We start from the raw sequence: 20,045 nt of genomic DNA, 5'->3' as shown, positions 1-20,045 counted from the left end.
GTTCAATGAATTCTAACGAAAACCTATTGGGGCTAAAATGATTGGAAGAAAGCTGGGGGAATAAAGTAATCACAGTGGCTTATTTTCACGGAAAGTGTAGAACAAAAAGTCCCGAAAATATTTACAAACAATCGCCGGAAAAATGAAGCCCAGCCCGAAAAAATCTGCTACTTCCAAGGTCAAACAGCGCACGAAATCCTCGAGCAGTAATAGTGGGAGTTTGGCATCCGGTCTGTCAAATTCTGTTGCAGCTTCCGGGAACCTTGGTGGGACGGCTGGTGGTTCTAACGCGACGTCGGGCAACCAGCATCATCACTCCCATCACCATCATCATGGTAGTGCCGGTGCCCATCACAGCCACGGACATCACCTGAGGAACGCGATTGGCGCCACTGCCTGTGGCAGCGATACGAATTCCGGTTCCGGAAACGACGGACACTCCACCAGCAAGGATAAGGTTGGTTGAAGACGATTCTTGAGTCGGAGTTATATCATTCATTTGTAATTTAGAATTTATTGTTTATTAACTTCAACGCAGCCTGTTAGTTTATAGTCAGGTTACGGAAAACATCATGAATAATAAATTTTTATCTTTTAGGGATCGTACAAATCGTTTGCTGGTTTCAGTTCACGCTCGGTGAAAACCATCTGGGAGCAGCACGATAAGCAGGAAACGGAAGTGTCATCGGATGTGTACACCAAACTTGCCGAGGACACGACCTACAAACTGTGGGAGTTGGCAAATGTAAGTTATTGTTCTCATAACTGTTGGGATCGGTACAGAAATCATTGTCCTTTTTCAGAATATTAAAACATACAGTCGTCATTCAAGCGGAAAAGTTACGTATGATCTGGTTAACCAGGTGCTGAAAGATTGCGATGTTCCTCCCATCGTTGGAGCAAATAATGAACCTTGGGATAGGATTGAGTACGATGGAGTATATTTTTTCAATTCGGTCAGTATTGATGATAGTACCAGATAATCTAATAGAAGGGAATAATTGAAACACCTTTCTTTTACAGGACGAAGTCTTGGATTTGCGGGAGGAGTACATTAAAGATGTAACAATGGAACAAAGTAACATTCCGGTGCTTACAACTTCATGGATGTCGGAATCGGCTATTGCTGAGGACTTGGTGGAATTGTACAATAATTTATGTGATGCAATTTACATCGGTGATGAGGATTGCTTCGAAGAAGCGATAAACATTCTCATCTATAATCCGCATGTTCCATCTCTGATGAAGCTTTTCTTAACGAAAGCTATCGAAATGTTGGGCTTCGAGTATACCGAAACTACCTTGAGCCGGTCTCTTCAATTTCTGGAAGCTTTGGTGAGGAACAATCATATGTCCCATTCTGACTTAACTCTGGAGTTAAGTTTGTTAAGTCAAATATTCGTTAATTTGCTTCTGGGACCGCCGAATTTAGTTTCCAACAAGATATTGGCTGCCACACCGATGAACATTGATTTGCAGCCCCAGTCGCTTGGATCTCAGTTGCAGCAACCGCACTCCATCAATCAAAATGGAACGGAATCGTCTCTGGGCTCCGGGCCACCTTCACAAAGTACCATGGATCAATCGATGGGATTCAACCATTCGACAATGGTTCCTATGAACATTTTGGAAAATAATCTTCCTGGGCCGTCCGAGGACTCCAACAACTCAAATTCGAATGTCACCGAAGAACTGCTTCGTAGCATTGAAAATATTAAGGAAGGTCCCGATGGGATCGATATCAACAACATCAAAGATGAGTACGAAGCACTTTTCTCAATGGTTCAGGGCTTAGGGAAGCAAGAAGCCGGGGAAGAACCAGGTGATATTGTTGACAACTTTCAAATAAAATCGGAGTTTAATAACGAATTCAATAGCTCTGGTACAAGTTTTATTGTCCAACAGAATGAACCTTCGCTGATGAGTACGGAAGGTAACTTTGATATCAAACATGAGGTGGAAGAAAAAATCAAACCCGAACCTATTATGATTGAAGATCCTGATGAAAATGTGAGTTTACAAATGTCTGAAAGTACAACGGGTGAGGTGAACAATCACAATTCAACAACACTGGAAAGCGAAAATATCATCACGATGATTTGCAATGACTATCTTGTTGATAGCGTTAGCCGGGTGATAGGACTTTGCTGCGGCAAATGGGGCTTCGTGGAGCAAGAATGTACGTTTCTGCTAGTTGAAAGATTGCAGCGCTTCTTCGATGACAAGAAAACCATAATCATTGACTACAATTGGTTGTCGCGGGCACTGCGCGCCCTGTGGTCGGTAGGAGAATTCGCCTTTCGGGAACTGATTCCCTACCTGGAACAAATCAATCCTGACATGGTACCTGACTTTATCCATCCATATTTTAATGTGAGAGTTTAACATTCGTCAGTATCGAGCGTATAACAAATTAATATTCTGTTTGCTTCAGATGGCCGGGATTTTTCTTCATGGGAAAGGTGACATTTTTCTCTATGAATATTTAAGCGAAATTTGTGGCGATGGATTGATTCCTTTCATGTTTCAATACGAACGTAAGAGCTATATTTATAGAATTATTAATATTTATTTACAAAAAATATCTCTCCTCAGAATATCTCGAGAAAAAATACATAAAATTTCACCGTATTCGTGAGAAAATTAACCAACGAAGTGATATCTACAGGCTCAAAGCAAAACTGGTGCTTAAAGTGCAACCCAAACCATCAGGACATCTTAAACCTCCACCCACGCTTAGTGATTTTTTCCCAGAACGCACGGAAAAGCTTATCCCTGCTATTTTCTCCGGCAAGGCGGGTTCCGCTGTTCCTCAACCCCGATTTAATTTCCGCTTTGCTGGCTGTCGTCCTATTGTAGGTTCTATGAAGACTGTAGGATTCAAACTGCGCAGTCGGGCACCACCCCCCTTCGGAGCTTCTTTGGACAGCGTGAGCAGCGTTGGCATCAAGCAGAACGAACATAAACTTCGAAGCTTCCATTCCAAGGTAGTTGTGGCCCATAGAAAGCTGTTAGCGCCGGACAGCAACATATGTCCGGCGCAGCACGTGTTCTGCCACGGATCTACTATTCTGTAAATCTCAATACATATACATGTTTCTCCAATTCATTAAATATTTAAGATGTGTTCCGTTTATCCGAAAGCAATACTGAGGATAGCCATGTTTTATCGAAGATTTTCGTTGTCTCCAGCACTAACTGAAATAGCTTAAAGCGTAGCTTAAAAATTTTTCTAAGCTAATATTTATTTTTTCGGTTAAAATTCAAAATTTTGTCAGTTTTAAAATTTCAACCACGCAAATTGAATAAATCAATTTTTCTTTTTTAAATTTATTCTAGCAAAAAATCAAGAAAAAAAAATGCGTTTATGTATATACTGCGAATACCTATGTACCTGAAAATGAGTATTTTTTCATTCTTCGGCCCAAAACGGCAGTTTCTGAGGTGTCGGCTTCGAGTGTGTATGTTGTTTTTTTTTCGCTCAGCTCGCTCACAGCCTGCCGCCCGCCCGTCAAAAATGCGTGTTTGCGTAAAATTTTCAGCTCTCTTCCCGCATAATTAAAAACAGTTGGGGATATAGTACTAACTATTAACTTAATATATTGGTAGCAGTACCAGTATGAAATATCTTCCAAGTATCATTTCATTATACATGTTCAAAATTTTATTACCTCAATAAATTATGACAGGATCGTATCAGTGACAGTGACAATATGATATATGATTTAGTAAGTATAGTATAATAAGAGAATAAAAATTTGCAACCTTTGAATATTGTCTCTGGACCTTATCCAGGACTCTAACAGTGTACGACAAAGTTTCCTTATATTTTCTTAGCATTAGACATTAAATTAAAAAAAAACATGAATTGAACGATATTGTTGTAATCTTTATGAATCATAACATAAATAATCATTAATTATCGGCATCACCAACATCATAACAGAATGCATTGATTTTGTGAGCCGATATCGTCTGACATAAAATGAACCCTCACCATAACAGTTATTTCAAAGTGTAGTTGTGAACACCAGCATACCTGCAACAAATACTGTGACAACATTGTATGAGTTAGACAAGTCGCTATCATTTCACCTCTTGCGGATAATAACTAATATTGTTATTTTAAGATGTAGTTGTGAGCTTATGCATTTTTTCGCTCTTGGGTTCAGCATCTGCTAATTTTCACATCACTTCGTTAAAATTTGTGTCGGCAACCCCACGCCAGGTTCGGAACTGAAAACTGTGTTCAAAATGGCTCCGAAAAAAAAGAATCACGCTGAGAAAAACACACAGAACGCGAAAAGTAAGTAAAACTATATTATATTATCGATAAAAACTAATGAGATTAAATAAAACTAATGAAATTCCAGAAACAAAGATCTCTGCTGAGCGGAGAGCGGAAAAAAAATCTGCTGAAAGGCTGAACAATGAAGATCTGCATGTTTTTTTCCTCATCAGTGCAGAAAGAACTGATATCAGAGTAGAGATATTGCACTCAATCCATGTATAATATCAGAAATAAAAAATAAAAACATCAACATTTTAATTTTTTAATTTTATTTTATTTTTTGTGGGAAAGAATTGGAACAATATTGGTTATGGTACAGGGAAGCTCTTTTAAAAAATATTTTACAATATGCGGAACGTATGATTGAGCGTTATTTTTACTACAAACTACTATAAGCAAACTATATCCATTGAAGTTGATGAAATCTATGATTTTGTATTCCAACGTAGCTAGAACATTCAGGTAGATTGTTTTGCTCGCCAAAAGTGGATGATATTTTAACCGTATCCAATAATGTAGCATGAAATATTTGTTCGAAAAAATCGCTCTTTTTGAATGGTAAACATGCTTAACAGCCCTTTCCCCATATGGTACTTTAACAGATAATCATAATACAGATTGTTAATATGGTCTGTGTTATTGTACATATACTGTTCACTTTACAATAAACGATAACGTTTAGAGACAATATAGAATATTCTCTATATATTGTAATTGATTATGCGGGTTGTTTGTTCATTCCATTTGTTGCATTCTTCGGGAACGGGTCGCGAAATTTTTGGCTCACGTTTTGTAGGTTATTTTACGCGTCCAGGCAAGCTGGCGGAAGCCTAAAATTGCAATCCTAGTTCAGTGCTAGTATTTTTCCTGTATCTTGGCAGCTGATTAATAAAATAAATGTAAGTATATCCAAAGATTGATTGTTGGCTTTACCATTAAGACCTCTAACTCAAAGATCGCTTATTAATTGCTGCGTCGACACTTTCTATATTTTTTTTTGGGCCGACGGAAAAAAATGTTTCACTTTGGGGAAAGCAGGTGGTGATGTGAAATATTGATGAAACAGATCATCAGAGAGTTCTCAAATTCTAACCAAGTTTTGGACAGTGGAATTTAGAGATTATTTGAATGATTGGAATTTGATTAAACTGCATGGTTTTTCTTTTAACATGAAAAATACTTCATATGCTTCGCCTGTATTGTTGCGTTTCACCAGTAGTGTAAGCAGGAACAATTACGGCGTGTTCGTAAATTGATTTTGCGGGTGATTTTCATCGATTTTTTTTGTATAGATGTCAAATCACCTTCCAATGCTTTTGCATACAGTTTATTTACGATCGCCAGCATCGATAGAAGAAAATTTCTCCTATCGATGCTGGCGTTGATTTAATCAATTTACGAACACGCCGTTAGTTATCTGCGGATCAGAAAAGTGGTTTCCATTTTTTTTTGTTTTTTTTATGTTAACATCAGCAGAGGTGCCAGGTGTCCTACGCCTTTTAGCATAAAAGTCGTTTGGCATAATGACCGTTTGACATAATAGTCATTTGGCATAATGATCGTTTGGCATAAATATATAAAAACCCGTAAGATAATATTAAAGGTTGCTGAAAATAAAAAGTACATAAAATTTTGTTTTTTTTTTCTCAATTTACCTTACCGGGTTCCTGGTTTATTCAAATCCCTAGGTCACCCAAAGCTAGGGACAATCCCCTTGTCCGGTCCGCATTCCACATGCCAGAAGTAAATGCATTATTTTATGCCAAACGGCCATTATGCCAAATGATCATTATTCCAAACATCCATTATACGACCAGTATGCCAAACGTCTATTATGTCGAATGACTTTATGCCAATCGGTATACAATCACATCATGATTTTTGAGAGGACGTCCTGATATTAAAACTCTCGAGTTGTCCTAATTTTTGAAAATAGGTCTCTGAAATGTCCTGATTTTTATAAAAACTTCTCAAATACAACCGAATTTGTAGTTCTATGAGAAATTCGGATAAATGAATGATAAAATAGTTAAACCCATTTAACAGATGGTAATCTACGGTTCAAATGATATTTAAATGGTGTTTTTCGATATTAACGGTATTCTGGACGGTTCCTGTGGTACAAGTTGTGCATGAAGCAACTTATACGCTGATAGTAATTATCCGGGAGGTCACGACCTAAAATGCTGCTTCTCAGACCTTTAGTAGCACTGTCTGCGTCGTAGGCTATGTACAAATCCTACCGCTGATTTGAAATTTTTTGTGAAAAGATTCAAACTGCTTGGCTAAAGCGGCATTGCCTTCTTATGAGAATGTTTTCCCCCGAGCTCGGTTGAAGAAATCTACCATGAGAAAGAATTGGGTTGCTCCGATTGAAAAATGTGAAAAAAACGCACCGCAAAGGAGGACAAAGCGCGTGGCTGACATCATATTCAACAGAATTTAATCATTTTAAACACTGAGACCAGTTCAAATTTCATCTTTTAACTATTCCCCATCGAGAACGTTGGCTGGTAGCAAGTGAAGACGCTGGCGGATCGCCGGCAGCGGAGATTTTTTATCTCAGCCCTATGCGTCGGTCAATCGGTGCCGGACTCTTAGTTTAGTATAGTTATACCGTATTTTTTTCACCTGGAGGCCAACTAGAGGCAACCTAGGTTCGCTCTAACTGCTGTCATCGTGCTCATTTATTGCTCGAGAGGCAACCTAGGTTCGCTCGAAAAACGGACGGAGTCGCCCTGAGAAGAAAGTCAGTTTTGCGAGAAGTTCACCAATACTCTCAAAGTTGTTGTCAAAACATTAAACAGCTGTTTTTGGCTGAAAGCAAAACAGTTGAAATAATGAACGGGAAAATGATGATTGCCGCGATTTTGAACCTCTCAGCCAAGCAAAATCGTACTATCTGCTGTCCAGTGCAATCCGGACACGAAAAAAGGCAATCCGAATGTGAAGAACCGAGTGAAGAAATCCAGAAGGGAGAACAAAATGACAGCTGAATGTAAACATTGCGCTCGTTCTCACGCACACCTACGTATGGAATAACTCGAAACCCGAAAATCGTTTTTTTATTCTGACGGTTCCAGAGCCAAATCCGGAATCAAAAAAAATACGCCATTAGTGTATTGAGGTGTACCGCAACCTTTAGATGTTGTTCTGGCATCACTGACCCAGACGGCTGTACCTGATAACACGCGATTATAGCTATAGCAGGAAACGAACATGCCGATAGTTTGGCGAAACAAGGTGTAGAATCGAATGCAATCATCATGAATAAACTGCTCTGGATTGATGCGATCCGAAATTACAAACAGCAACTGGCTGCAGATACCAACCAATGGTACAATGATATAGCCCTTCGTGACAATAAAGGTTTGAAATTCTACGAACTATTCTCAACGTTTTCTAGAAGACCTTGGTTCTGGGAATCAGGCTTGGACGGAGAAGAGATCCGTATGCTGAACCGTATTTTGGCTGACCACTGTGGTGACTTTCCATCGGTAACACATTACATTTAGTAATTCATCCTTTCTTTCACTAAACTACGCGATTTTTTTAGATACATGATTTCTCCGGCAAAACACACAACATTCGTCCTCAAAAATCGAATCTAGAATGGTCATCGTCATCGGCTCATTCATGAATCTCCTGCGTCGGTTCATTCTCGTTTGGACATGCATTCATCCGTCCAACTCTATACTCTCAGGAGTCACTCAATCATTCTCTCAGCGATTTACACACTTCGACCGCGTTATTAGGTTTGATTTACTTTTTAATCTTTTTATCACACTCAAATCAAATCAATTTACCTCGTTGTAAATGAATAATTATGAAGAGCAGTAAAACTAGCTCACCTTGATCTGATGATTCTAATATTTTAATTGTTGTGTTTACTGTTATTAATACTCCCATTACATATCTACCACATTCGCCTCCTTCTCTACTCTATTAATGAGTAAAATAAGTACTGTAAATTGTTTGTTTGTTAATTCCGTAAATTGTCTGTCGAAATTAATTCCTTTGCACTCTCTTCTGAACATATGTTAAAATTATTGATATCAAGCCTAATTCAGATTTTTATTACAACAATACTATACTTTTAACTCGCTTAAAAATCTTTTTATAATTAATTTTTTTATTGTAAATTGCGTAAGTTTTAGTTTACACCAAATCCACCAAAAACTTACCGAGCCTGTTATGATTATTATTATTCCTTTTTTTTTAAGCACTCGAGATTTTTTGTTTGACATTTCCTCTTGTTGGCATCCTTTTTGTTCAAAATACTAATGTTTGATTTTTTTTTCCATTAACGTGTTATTTAAAAAACTTATGATTGACTAAATTTTTGTTACCATGTTGTTAAAAATACTTATGGTTGACTGAACTTTTGAGAACGTGTGAAGAATTGAGTTCCATTCCTTAGGCACTCATTTATTTGACAGATTAATTGGTTACGTTGTTTTTGTCTCGTTCCGCTTACTAGTTCACAACAAATTTAAGAAGGTCGAAACCAGTCCAAGATTTTTAAACCCTTCCATGGCACGGAAGCAAGCCGGGGACAGAACTAATCTCTTAACATGGAAAGTGCGGAACATTATCAAAACCGGATTAACGGATCAATATCGGTTTCTTGGAATTTTTCAAGAACCAATCATACAAAAGTGGACAAGAGTAAGAATTCGCGGCATTGTTAAAGTTACAACCAGCCAAAGCATGTTATAAAGCGCAACACCTTTCATATTTTATCTACTGATTTAAAAAATGCCTTCTACACTGGAGGAAAAATTGTGAAAATACAAACTACAAGCTGAAAGCACAGAGAACTGAAAGGTAAGGGTATCATAATTTTGATCCAAATACTATTTGAAAGAAGATGTCATGGGATTAAAGCTCCTTTATTCCTAAATTTTAGCGATTGAATCCGGAAACCTCATCTTTAATAGTGTCTGGTATAAAGAATGCAAACATATGTAGATGAGCAGAGTCGAGAATTGAATCAAACTTAACTACACAGAATCTTAGGACCAATCGGAGGGCGGCCCATCAACAATGTTACAGCGACACACCACTGTAGTAAAACCACCGACCACTTTACAACCTGAATAAGTAACCAGACCTATAGCAACGAAATAGTGAAGATGAGGAACCAAACAGCAAACTTCTCGATTTAACTCAGTCTAAGGGATACCAACGGTGACCACTGTGTTCAAAACTATATCCAAACAATATGTGCAGCATCAGCTTCTTATAGTTTAATTAATCGCCGCTTTCTCGGGTCGAGAGTACAATGCCCTTACCTCGTTTTTTTACGCTTAACCTTCTGTAGTATTGTATTTTAAATTGGAATACGTTTCACTATCTTGTAATTTTCAATCAGAATAATCGAAGTATGCATATAGGTACCAGTTATTTCTTCGAATCTTACCAGCAAACAAGGTCACAGCAGAACAAAGAATACAGTAGATAGCTAACTGACTTAGAAGCATATATTGTGCTATACATTATATTAGTTTCGGTTAAAGAATATTATAAATTTGATAATAATATTTCACACCAAGCGTTATTGATTTTTTTATGTAACAAACAAAAAAACTGGGTTTCATCTGATAAAAGAATAATGCTAGATATCTTGTACGGCGTTTTCCGGATAATTGTAAATGTTTAGAACAGACGCAATAATTGCGCACATTCGAAAAAAAGTACTTAACCAAAATCGATACTGTGGGTAGAGATATAAAGGACGTTTATTCTGAAACTCGTCCAATTGAGTGTGTTTTTATTTGTTTTTTTTTATGTACAAACACTGATCTACAGTTTTGAAATATGAATATCATCGTTCTTAAATTTTTTTTCAACATAAATGACAGTAACCTCAGTGTTTAACTGACCAAATGGCTAGCTCTGAACTGAACATACCATTCACAAGACGATAGAAGTCTTCCAGTTTTCTATTAACCATTAGTTTTGGTAAATGGAAATGTTTCTTATTGCCAATAATTTTCTATAAGGAATGCTTTGAATTTTCAAATGAACTCCTGTCCCAAATGATATTTCACAAATGTTGAGAATTTTCTTGTTTGAAATGTATCATTATTCGGGGTTCAGATTTTCCGAGTCTGCGTTGTAAATTATATGAAAATTGTTATACCTGAACTTCCTATAACGAATAAAACACTAATTTATTCCAAATTCCTATGAGGAACTATAGCAATGTTTGAATTGGATGATTGTTTTAACCGTTGACGCACCTACCCAATCGTTTAATTAACCTTTTCTGTAGCATGTTCAATAATATAGACTTCAATTAAAACTATTCTTTTCCGAATGATAAATTCCTTTTTCTATGATATGGGAAAGAGAATTGATCGAGTGTTATATTTTGTTTTTCCCTTTTTTTTTAAGTCATAGTTTTAATTAATTGTGTGTGTGTTTTTTTTTATCTTAATGTGTTAATAATAGTCTGCCGTTAAAGCATCAACATCAATATTTCTGTAGCTTTATTTGATGAAAGGATACCATATATTATAATTCTATTATTGCAAACTGCTACCTGCTCGTCATATGCAGGTAGTCGACGTCTTTAATTGAAACTCATTTACTGTGTGAACTGTCATAAGGAGGCTTCGTCGGACAGTTTTATTTTCCTCAGAACTTCTAGAATCGTTATTTAAAAGGTAAAGGTACGCTAAAGGTAACCGTATAAATAAATGGTTTACAACTTTCTAAAACATTTCAAAGTGCTGCCCGTTATCTTTCGACCATTAAAAGTTCATTACATTTTTCTTTTAACTTTTTCGTTTCGAAACATATCTATTTAGTTGTTTTGAAGTTGTTTTTTTTATTATTCAGTCCTAGTTCGACAAGAAGTCATAATTAGGATAACATTTTATAAGTTATTTTGATTTTGTAACAGAGTGCCAGTAATTTGACACATAATTTCGCAGCCTGGAAAATTGTACTTAATTAAATCAAGTGATTTGCTATGATCACGTGTAAGTTATTTTAAAATTATATTGATAGAATTTCCTGAATCAAATCAAACGTTCTTTTTTTTTTTGTTTTAGTCTGTAATGTTTTATGTCTATGAGCAAGTTCTTTTTCATGTTATATTGTATATTGTATTTTCATGTGCACCTGACATAATTTACTTGTTTTTTTTTTTTAATTATTTAATTTAAGGAAAAATCGTTATAAGTACACCTTTGCACCTTTAGTCGTTGAGCCCACACAATGCTGTAGCATATAATTCAAACAATACCCTGTCATAGCTTTGTATGACTTTTTTTTAAGAACTGGGTCAAACTTTGTTATTTGTATAAAATCTCGTCATCGCTAACGCTTATACGTGAAAATCAAAAAAATGAACACGACTATGGTATGAAAGTTGTCTTCGGCTGCTGTGTAGTTGTTTTTCAGTTAACGCTAACCATCAATTGATTATTGGATAAGTCCAAAGTTTTGAAGACAATTATTTCTAGAGTTTTTTTTTTGTGTAATGTCATACGTACTTTTCCGAGGTGTTATTATTAAACTTAACACGAAACTGCAGCATTATCCTTTAATTAACAGTTCTCTCTGAAAAACACAGAACCTGTAAGTATGAACTATTACAATTTAGGACAAACGTTATGCACTCTTATTAATTCAGATTACACTTGATACATTGATCAACCGTATTATTCGCAGTTTATTCAGCATTTCTCGCGTGAGCTTTCATTACGTCGAATGAAACAAAATTTGAAAAACTGAGATATTCACTAAAAAAGCTTCATTATAACATTATCTACCTATGTGATTGATAAAACAATCAATTTAAACCCTTTTAATATATAAAATTTAAGACTTCCAAAATGACGAATGAAACAAAACCTTGATTGCCAATTTCAATGTTGCTTACGTCCCTTCTTCCAAACGGCGAATGTGCAGAGGAAGAAAAACCTAGCACATTCGCTATGGATTCCATGAGCAAACAAGTGTATACAGTGTAGAATCCACCAGGGGAAGGGAGAACTGCGTTGTCTTCTGAATAAATGCACACTCGCGACTTCTCAATAGAAACTATTTATTTCCGCTGCTTAACACACAACTCACAAGGGTTCCGATCTACATAAGAGTTCGTCACTAACTGCCGCTCAAGAGCCGAGTCCCCAGGTTGCCCATCGCTTGGTTGCATTTGATTTTCTCTCGGATGTTCTCTCTCTCTAGGCATTATGTGGTAGAGGATTTTGGGGCTAATGTGATACCTACGTGAATCATAACTCTACAATCCCTCTTCTGCTCTGGAATGAAAAAAATGTTAACAAACACGGTATCGACTAGAGTGTAATTTAATTTTAGAAAAAAAAATGATGCGGGTTACCTATGAGATATATTTAGCTGGCATTCTTCGTGAACGTTTCGGACGCTTTGGTGATTGTTGATGTTCTGATTTCTCAGGTTCTGATCTTTTTAAACGTTCTTTACCTGCTCCACCCTCAGATGAAGTTTGGCCGTTTTCCTTAGGAGTATTATGCCATTTCCTTAAGTGAGAAACGGGACGTCTATATCTTACTCCTTCTCTATTTGCCACAATCGTATCGTTGCCATTCTTCTTTATAACCATGAACTCTTCCAGTCGGAAATTGGGTTCTAACTTTCCGGTTTCATAATTCTTCAAAATGACTGTATCACCTTCTACAATATTGGACGGTTTGGAATGTCTGCGATTATCAGCATAAATCTTCCCTTTCATTTTTTTAATAGCGTCGTCGTCCCGAACACCGTCATCCCGATTCCAATACGGTTCAGTACGTAGAGATGGCAAAAGATCTTTCACCGGCCTCCCAGTGAGTAGTTCTAGTGGAGCCTTACCAGTCATCGAGTGAGGTGTGGTGTTATACATGTGCACATAGTCTTTAACAGCATCACGCCAATCTGCTTTTACTGCCTTTGCAATTTTCAGTGCCCTCAAAATCCCCTGATTTTGTCTTTCCACGAGCCCATTCATTTGCGGCCAGTATGGTATCGTGCGGACCAACCGAATATTCCTTTGAGTGCAATAACTGGAGAACTCTTCGCTTGAGAATGGTGGCCCGTTATCGCTCCGGAGAGTTTCGGGGTATGTCTGCTCCTGAAACACCGACTCCAGGGCTTCGATGGTTTTAGAGGCTGTGGTACCCTTCATTTCGATTACCTTTATATAACGGCTGTAGTAATCGACTACCACAAGGAATGTCGCGCATTCCTTTGCTGAAAAGAAGTCAACTGCGATCTCTTGCCAGGCGCGTTCAGGCATCTCTTTCCGAAGCATTGGTTCTGCAGGACTTTGGAGGCTTACTGCTGCGCATCCACCGCATTCTTGGATACGATCGCCAACATCACGATCCATGTAAGGCCACCAAACTTTTTCACGAAGGTTCCTTCGCATACTTACGACTCCCGGGTGTCCTCGGTGCGCGATATCCAGGGCTCTAGATCGTAGTTTAGGTGGAAGTACAATTCGGTCATCTCTAACAACAATTCCATGAATAACACCGAGTTCCTTTGAAAAAGTTTCATAACGAAAAAGACTTGAAGGCCATTTTTGGTTGTGGATTGCTTTGATGACAGCACTCAAGGTTTCGTCATTGGCAGTCTCAGTACGTATTTCCTCTAGAGTGATGGCTGCTAATGAGTCTTCAATAGCACAGAGGTAGTGCTCAGATTCGTCATCGAATGGTTTCTCGAATTCAGACTGAGGACAGAGCCGTGAAAGTATATCTGAGATGTTATTCGAACCTGGAATGTATTCTATGCGGAAGTTATAGGGCTGCAAACGTAGTGCCCAGCCTTCTGCTCTAGAACAAGCACGCTTTCCATCGCGGTGTTTGCCCCCATAAATGTATTCGAGAGTCTTGTGATCGGTGAAGACCGTGAATTCTATACCAAATAAGTATGGGTAAAATTTTTCAACGCCCCAGACAACTGCAAGGGCTTCGCGTTGCGTTTGAGGATAAACTCGCTCTGCCTTCGTTAAACCCTTCGAGGCGAAACTAATGATTCGAGGTGTTCCGAACTTATCTCTTTGGGAAAGCACCGCGCCTAGCCCCACAGGTGACGCATCGACGTACAACTCAGTTGTATCCTTTGCATCAAAGAAGCCCAGCCTCCGAACAGTACCAGACAGCTCATTGCGGAGTTCGTCAAAAGCCCTTACTTGGTCCTCACCAAATGTTTCTACGTCCCCTCTCATGAATCGACGCAATGGTTCCGTCCTCGTTGATAGATCAGGAATAAACTGACCCACGAAGTTTATGAGGCCTAAGAAACTTCGGACCTCCTCTCTAGTTTCTGGCTGTCTGAAATTCCGAATGGCAGAAATCTTTTCTTCTGAAGGACTTATGCCGGCTGCACTGACATTATACCCCAATATTTCGAGTTGCTCTACACCAAACATGCATTTTTCTTTATTCAATGACGCGTTATTATCACGAAGGATCGAAAGAACTTCTTCAAGTCTGGCATCGTGTTGTTGTCTGGTTTGTCCGGCAACTACTATGTCATCAATGTAAACTATTACACCTTCAACACCGGCTAACATTTCGCACATAACACGCTGAAAAATCTCCGGCGCGCAATTGATTCCGAACATTAATCTTTTAAATCGCATCAAACCTCTGCCAGTCATAAAAGTGGTGATTCCTCTGGAATCTGGGTGCAGCTCTATGTGGTGATATGCAGATGTTATATCCAGTTTCGAGAAAAATTTTGACCCTCTTAATTTGTTTAGAAGCGTGTCAATCATAGGCAAAGGATAGTGCTCACGTTGGATCGCCTGGTTAGGGAGCTTCATATTGATGCACAAACGGATGTCGTCTTTCCCTTTAGGGACAACAACCATCGGGGATATCCATTCAGGCGGACCAACGACTCGTTCAATTATATCGCTTCTAAGCATTTGTTGAAGTTTTGCATCAACTTTGTCTTCCATGGCGGCTGGAATTCTTAAATATGCCAATTTCTTTGGAGGAATACTTTTGTCGATCGAAAGCTTAATTTGGATGTTTGGGAATCTCGGAAATACTTCGCTTTTATAATCTATACTGTTAACATCTAGACCAACCTTTAGAACTTTCAGCTCTTCCGCTGTTCTTTTACACAACAGGGACTTGCGTGCACCTTGGATAACGAAAAATTCAGCGTAAGTTTTGGGCTTGATGTCATTTACAGATATCCAGGCCTCAAAAATCGTCAAAACTTTAAGTGGTTGTTGAGATGCGTAAGCAGTTATTTGTCGGTCACAATTAAATTTTGTTTTGTATAATACAGTTTTGTTCCTGTTAAGTGCAGTCCAAACATGTTCAGTAACTGTGTTTATCGCAGCTCCCGAGTCTATCAAAAATTCTATTGGAAGAGAGCCGATCGTACAAATTATCATTCCACTATTTACATCCTATAAATAAAACAATAGATTTTTCTTAGTATTTATTCAACATTTATTTATTTTTTTTTTAATCCCCTTGAGATTCTACGAGCCCTCGCTTCGGAATATAAAACAAAATTTTATTTTACCTCCTGTGGATCATCAGATCTAGCATAATGCAAATTTTCCTCTTTGCGAACGGTGTTTGCTTCGTAAGGGCGCTTTCTGAATCGAGATTGGCGTGGTCCACTACGATCAATTCTAACATATGCAGGACACTTCCTCTCAAAGTGGCCTTTGCGACCACAACGATTGCAACGAGCATTGCGTGCACCGCAAACACGCGAGTCCGTATCATGTCTCCATGAACCACATCCGTCACACTCGACTTCTACAGGTTTGTTTTTCTGAAGCGCTCTCGCATTGTACCCCGTGTTTCTTCCACTGCCACCAGCCTTTTGCCCCACGTATGAAATTGACGTAGGATTTGATCCGCCTTCAAAAGGGTTATTCTTCTCTTTCTGCTTAGCCAAGATTTCGCGATTGATTGCGTAATTCGAGAGTTCGTCCAGATTCATGACATTTTCGAGGCCTTTGTCGCGGACACGCTCATCTCGCGCTCCCATTGTTACCTGTTGAAGAATTTCTCTCTCTTCTCGATTTTGGAAATCGCATCTAGCTGCTTGCATTCTGAGTTTCAGGATAAATTGATTAAAGGATTCATCGGAAGATTGTTTCAACGACCGAAACACCTCAAGCTCAACGCGTTCGTTACACTTGCCAACGAAGAAGCTATTCAAACGCTTGACAGCGTTGTCATATTCAGGTAATTCTTGTGGGCATAGTGGAATTTTCACAGGTTCCGGATAGATCTCATTTGGCACTGGCCTCAAATTATAGTAGATCCTCTGTAGGCCACGCCCACCATGAGCAAGCATAAAGACCAACTTCTCGTGTTGAGAGTCGATCTTCTTCAACTCCAGGACTAGTTCGAAAGATCTCAACCACTCCTCCCATTCTCGACGCAAATCAGAAGAGTCAACCGAATCTTTGAACGGTTCTAGTGGCCATTGTTTATTGGTATCCATCTACAAAAATAATGCGAAAGGATTCTATGCTGTAATATTACCGCTTCTCAAAAACAAATTAGAAATAGAAATAGTAAAACAAAAGAAAACACATTCATAAGTTCGATATATAAGTTGTTTATTTTCAGTCTATAGTATTATTTGCCCTTCACTATTTACTTATGCTTTTCGACGACGATGAACATGATCACAGTACCCCGTTTTCAACTAAACCCATCATTTGTATTCGTACGCTTTTACATTAGCCTGACCGAGCCTCTATAGTAGTGCCTTGCTAAGGACGATAGGAATCATCATCACTCTCTCTTTTGAAATTAGAAGCATACACAAATGGGTTCATAGAAATGAGAAAAAAAACTTTATTCCTTCCTTCTCAGAGCACGGCCCTCAACCGGCAAGTAGCACACACAAATTCATCGAAATTAGAAAAATTTTATTCCTCCTCAGAGCACGGCCCTCAACCGGCAACATCGTCACTACGAGTGGTCCCATCTAAGTCTTCTTCGCTTCATTGCGCGGCCCTCAACCGGCATCATCAAAGTGTTAGCCTCAATAGCACGGCCCTCAACCGGCATCCTCATACGCACTTTGACTGAAGTCAGACTTGCTTATTCAATTTGCACGGTCCTCAACCGGCATCCTCATATGTATGTGTTCACTTTGCGAAACCGACTCGGTCAGTCTCGCTCTCGCTAGCTCGGCCCTCAACCGGCATCGTCAATAATCATCATCATTTTATGGCTCTCTCAAATTAAATACTCTCTTCATTTGCTCGGTCCTCAACCGGCATCCTCATCAGTATTAGTGCAATTTAACCTCTACCTATCTCCCTCCAGCTCGGTCCTCAACCGGCATAATTTTTTTTTCACATCAAAGTTCACTGGTAAGGAAACGACCCAGCCAACGAGCTGGGAAAATAACACACACAAAAAATCATGCTCGGTATGCCGCCATTCTCAAGAAATAAAAACGAATCAACTTCACTTAATCGATCATATTTCAAATCAAATCATAAAAAAATACACGAAAATGCTATTCTTTAAGCTGGAGAACAGACAGCATTCCTAAATTTCCGGGTGATTTTCACTTCACTTACCTTTGTTTTCACCGGCTGCGCCAATTGTAGAATCCACCAGGGGAAGGGAGAACTGCGTTGTCTTCTGAATAAATGCACACTCGCGACTTCTCAATAGAAACTATTTATTTCCGCTGCTTAACACACAACTCACAAGGGTTCCGATCTACATAAGAGTTCGTCACTAACTGCCGCTCAAGAGCCGAGTCCCCAGGTTGCCCATCGCTTGGTTGCATTTGATTTTCTCTCGGATGTTCTCTCTCTCTAGGCATTATGTGGTAGAGGATTTTGGGGCTAATGTGATACCTACGTGAATCATAACTCTACATACAGGTAGAGGTTTTCAGAATATCAACCTGGCAATGAATATTATTTCAGATTCTTCTTTTCAAGCGTTCTTAAATCGATACTCAAGCAGGCTTTCGAACGCTGTAAAATAATGCAGCAAGGAAAAGAAACCGAACAGCAGCAGTAGCAGCAAACCTATCAACTAACTGCATCAGGCTGAGCGGCAGCAGCCTGCTGCTGTTAGTCACCCATTCACCCGATTCACACTTATATTACGCATTCACTAATAAATTTACCGCTGCACTCGACAACTCAATAAGTTAACATTCACTATGCCGAGAAAATTGAAAATTTACCGGTAATTGCCTCAGAAACATTTGGGCGTAAGTGCAAGTTGAACGAATCAAAGGACGAATGAGACAAATTTCCCCTCCAGCTGGTCGGCAACAGAAAGCTGATCAGCAGCAGCGAGCTGGTTTGACCGATGGCGCACCCGATTCACACATTTCATTATGCATTTACTTACCAATTTACCGCTACACTAGATATTTCACTTATTTAACAGCCACTACGCCGAGAAAATTGAAAATTTCCCATAGTATTTGCATCAGAAACATTTGGGCGTAAGTGCAAGTTGAACGAATCAAAGGACGAAAGAAAAGAGACGAATGAAACAAATTTCCCCTCCAAACGACGAATGTGTTCAGACGTATGAACGATTTAAGTTTGAATATGTCGTATGTTCCTATATGATTAAAAAATAGCTCTAAAAATTGCAAAAAATTAAATTCATAATGTGGAATATATGACACAATTAGTTTCCATGAATATTGCGTATTTTTTGAAGGGTTATCGGCGACGGAATGAAAATAGGATTTGAAAAACACTCTTCAAATTTCAGAAGCGTTTTTCTCGGTTCGGTGTTTCTGTTTCATTCGACGTAATGAAAGCTCACGCGAGATTTTCTTATTCCATTTCATTTAGTTTGTGTCACACAAATTTATTTACAGTCGACCTGTTGTAAAGCGTCTTTCATCGATCATCATATTCAATTTCCATCATTTCATACAATTTCCAACATTCATCTCACTTAGTTTGCGATCTCTCGCACAAACAAAACGGGACTTGTCCTTCCGCAAGCCATCTTTTGGTGAATCTTAATATAATGATCTATCTCACAAATTAGTTTGGACTTGACCTCTCGCAAGCCGTCTTTTATCGATCGTCATATTCATATTTTATACTTTCATCTCACTTAGTATGCGACCTCTCGCACAAACTAAACGGGACTTGTCCTTCTGCAAGCCATCTTTTGATGAATCTTTATCCAATGATCTTTCTCACAACTTAGTTCGGACTTGACCTCTCGCAAGCCGGTTTTCATCGATCGTCAAATTCATATTTCATACTTTCATCATATTTAGTTTGCGACCTCTCGCACAAACTAAACGGGACTTGTCCTTCCGCAAGCCATCTTTTGATGAATCTTTATTCAATTATTTATCTCACAATTAGTTTGGACTTGACCTCTCGCAAGCCATCTTTTATCTATCTTCATATTCATATTTTATACTTCCATCTCATTTAGTTTGCGACCTCTCGCACAAACTAAACGGGACTTGTCCTTCCGCAAGCCATCTTTTGATGAATCTTTATCCAATGATCTTTCTCACAACTTAGTTCGGACTTGACCTCTCGCAAGCCGGTTTTTATCGATCGTCACTTGTCCTTCCGCAAGCCATCTTTTGATGAATCTTTATCCAATGATCTTTCTCACAACTTAGTTCGGACTTGACCTCTCGCAAGCCGGTTTTTATCGATCGTCAAATTCATATTTCATACTTTCATCATATTTAGTTTGCGACCTCTCGCACAAACTAAACGGGACTTGTCCTTCCGCAAGCCATCTTTTGATGAATCTTTATT

General features: G+C 38.6%; 2 protein-coding genes across 2 annotated transcripts; one reads left to right on the top strand and one right to left on the bottom strand.

Moving 5' to 3' along the window:
• The first annotated feature begins 75 nt into the window (after positions 1-75).
• LOC129743658 (uncharacterized) lies at positions 76-3,114 on the top strand. Its single transcript, XM_055735746.1, has 6 exons — positions 76-457; positions 599-745; positions 804-956; positions 1,024-2,373; positions 2,435-2,537; positions 2,596-3,114. The coding sequence occupies exons 1-6, from the start codon at positions 143-145 to the stop codon at positions 3,075-3,077; spliced, it is 2,550 nt and encodes an 849-aa protein (XP_055591721.1). The 5' UTR covers positions 76-142; the 3' UTR covers positions 3,078-3,114.
• A 9,533-nt stretch (positions 3,115-12,647) lies between these two features.
• On the bottom strand, positions 12,648-14,846 carry LOC129741084 (uncharacterized protein K02A2.6-like). Its single transcript, XM_055732785.1, has one exon. It carries the CDS (start codon positions 14,844-14,846, stop codon positions 12,648-12,650), a length of 2,199 nt encoding a protein of 732 aa, XP_055588760.1.
• Between the last annotated feature and the right edge of the window lie 5,199 nt (positions 14,847-20,045).

Source organism: Uranotaenia lowii, chromosome 2 (genome assembly GCF_029784155.1).
Source record: "Uranotaenia lowii strain MFRU-FL chromosome 2, ASM2978415v1, whole genome shotgun sequence".
Taxonomy (NCBI): Eukaryota; Metazoa; Arthropoda; class Insecta; order Diptera; family Culicidae; genus Uranotaenia; species Uranotaenia lowii.
Note: the sequence above shows the minus strand (reverse complement) of the source record. Positions and strands in the feature narration are given on the sequence as shown.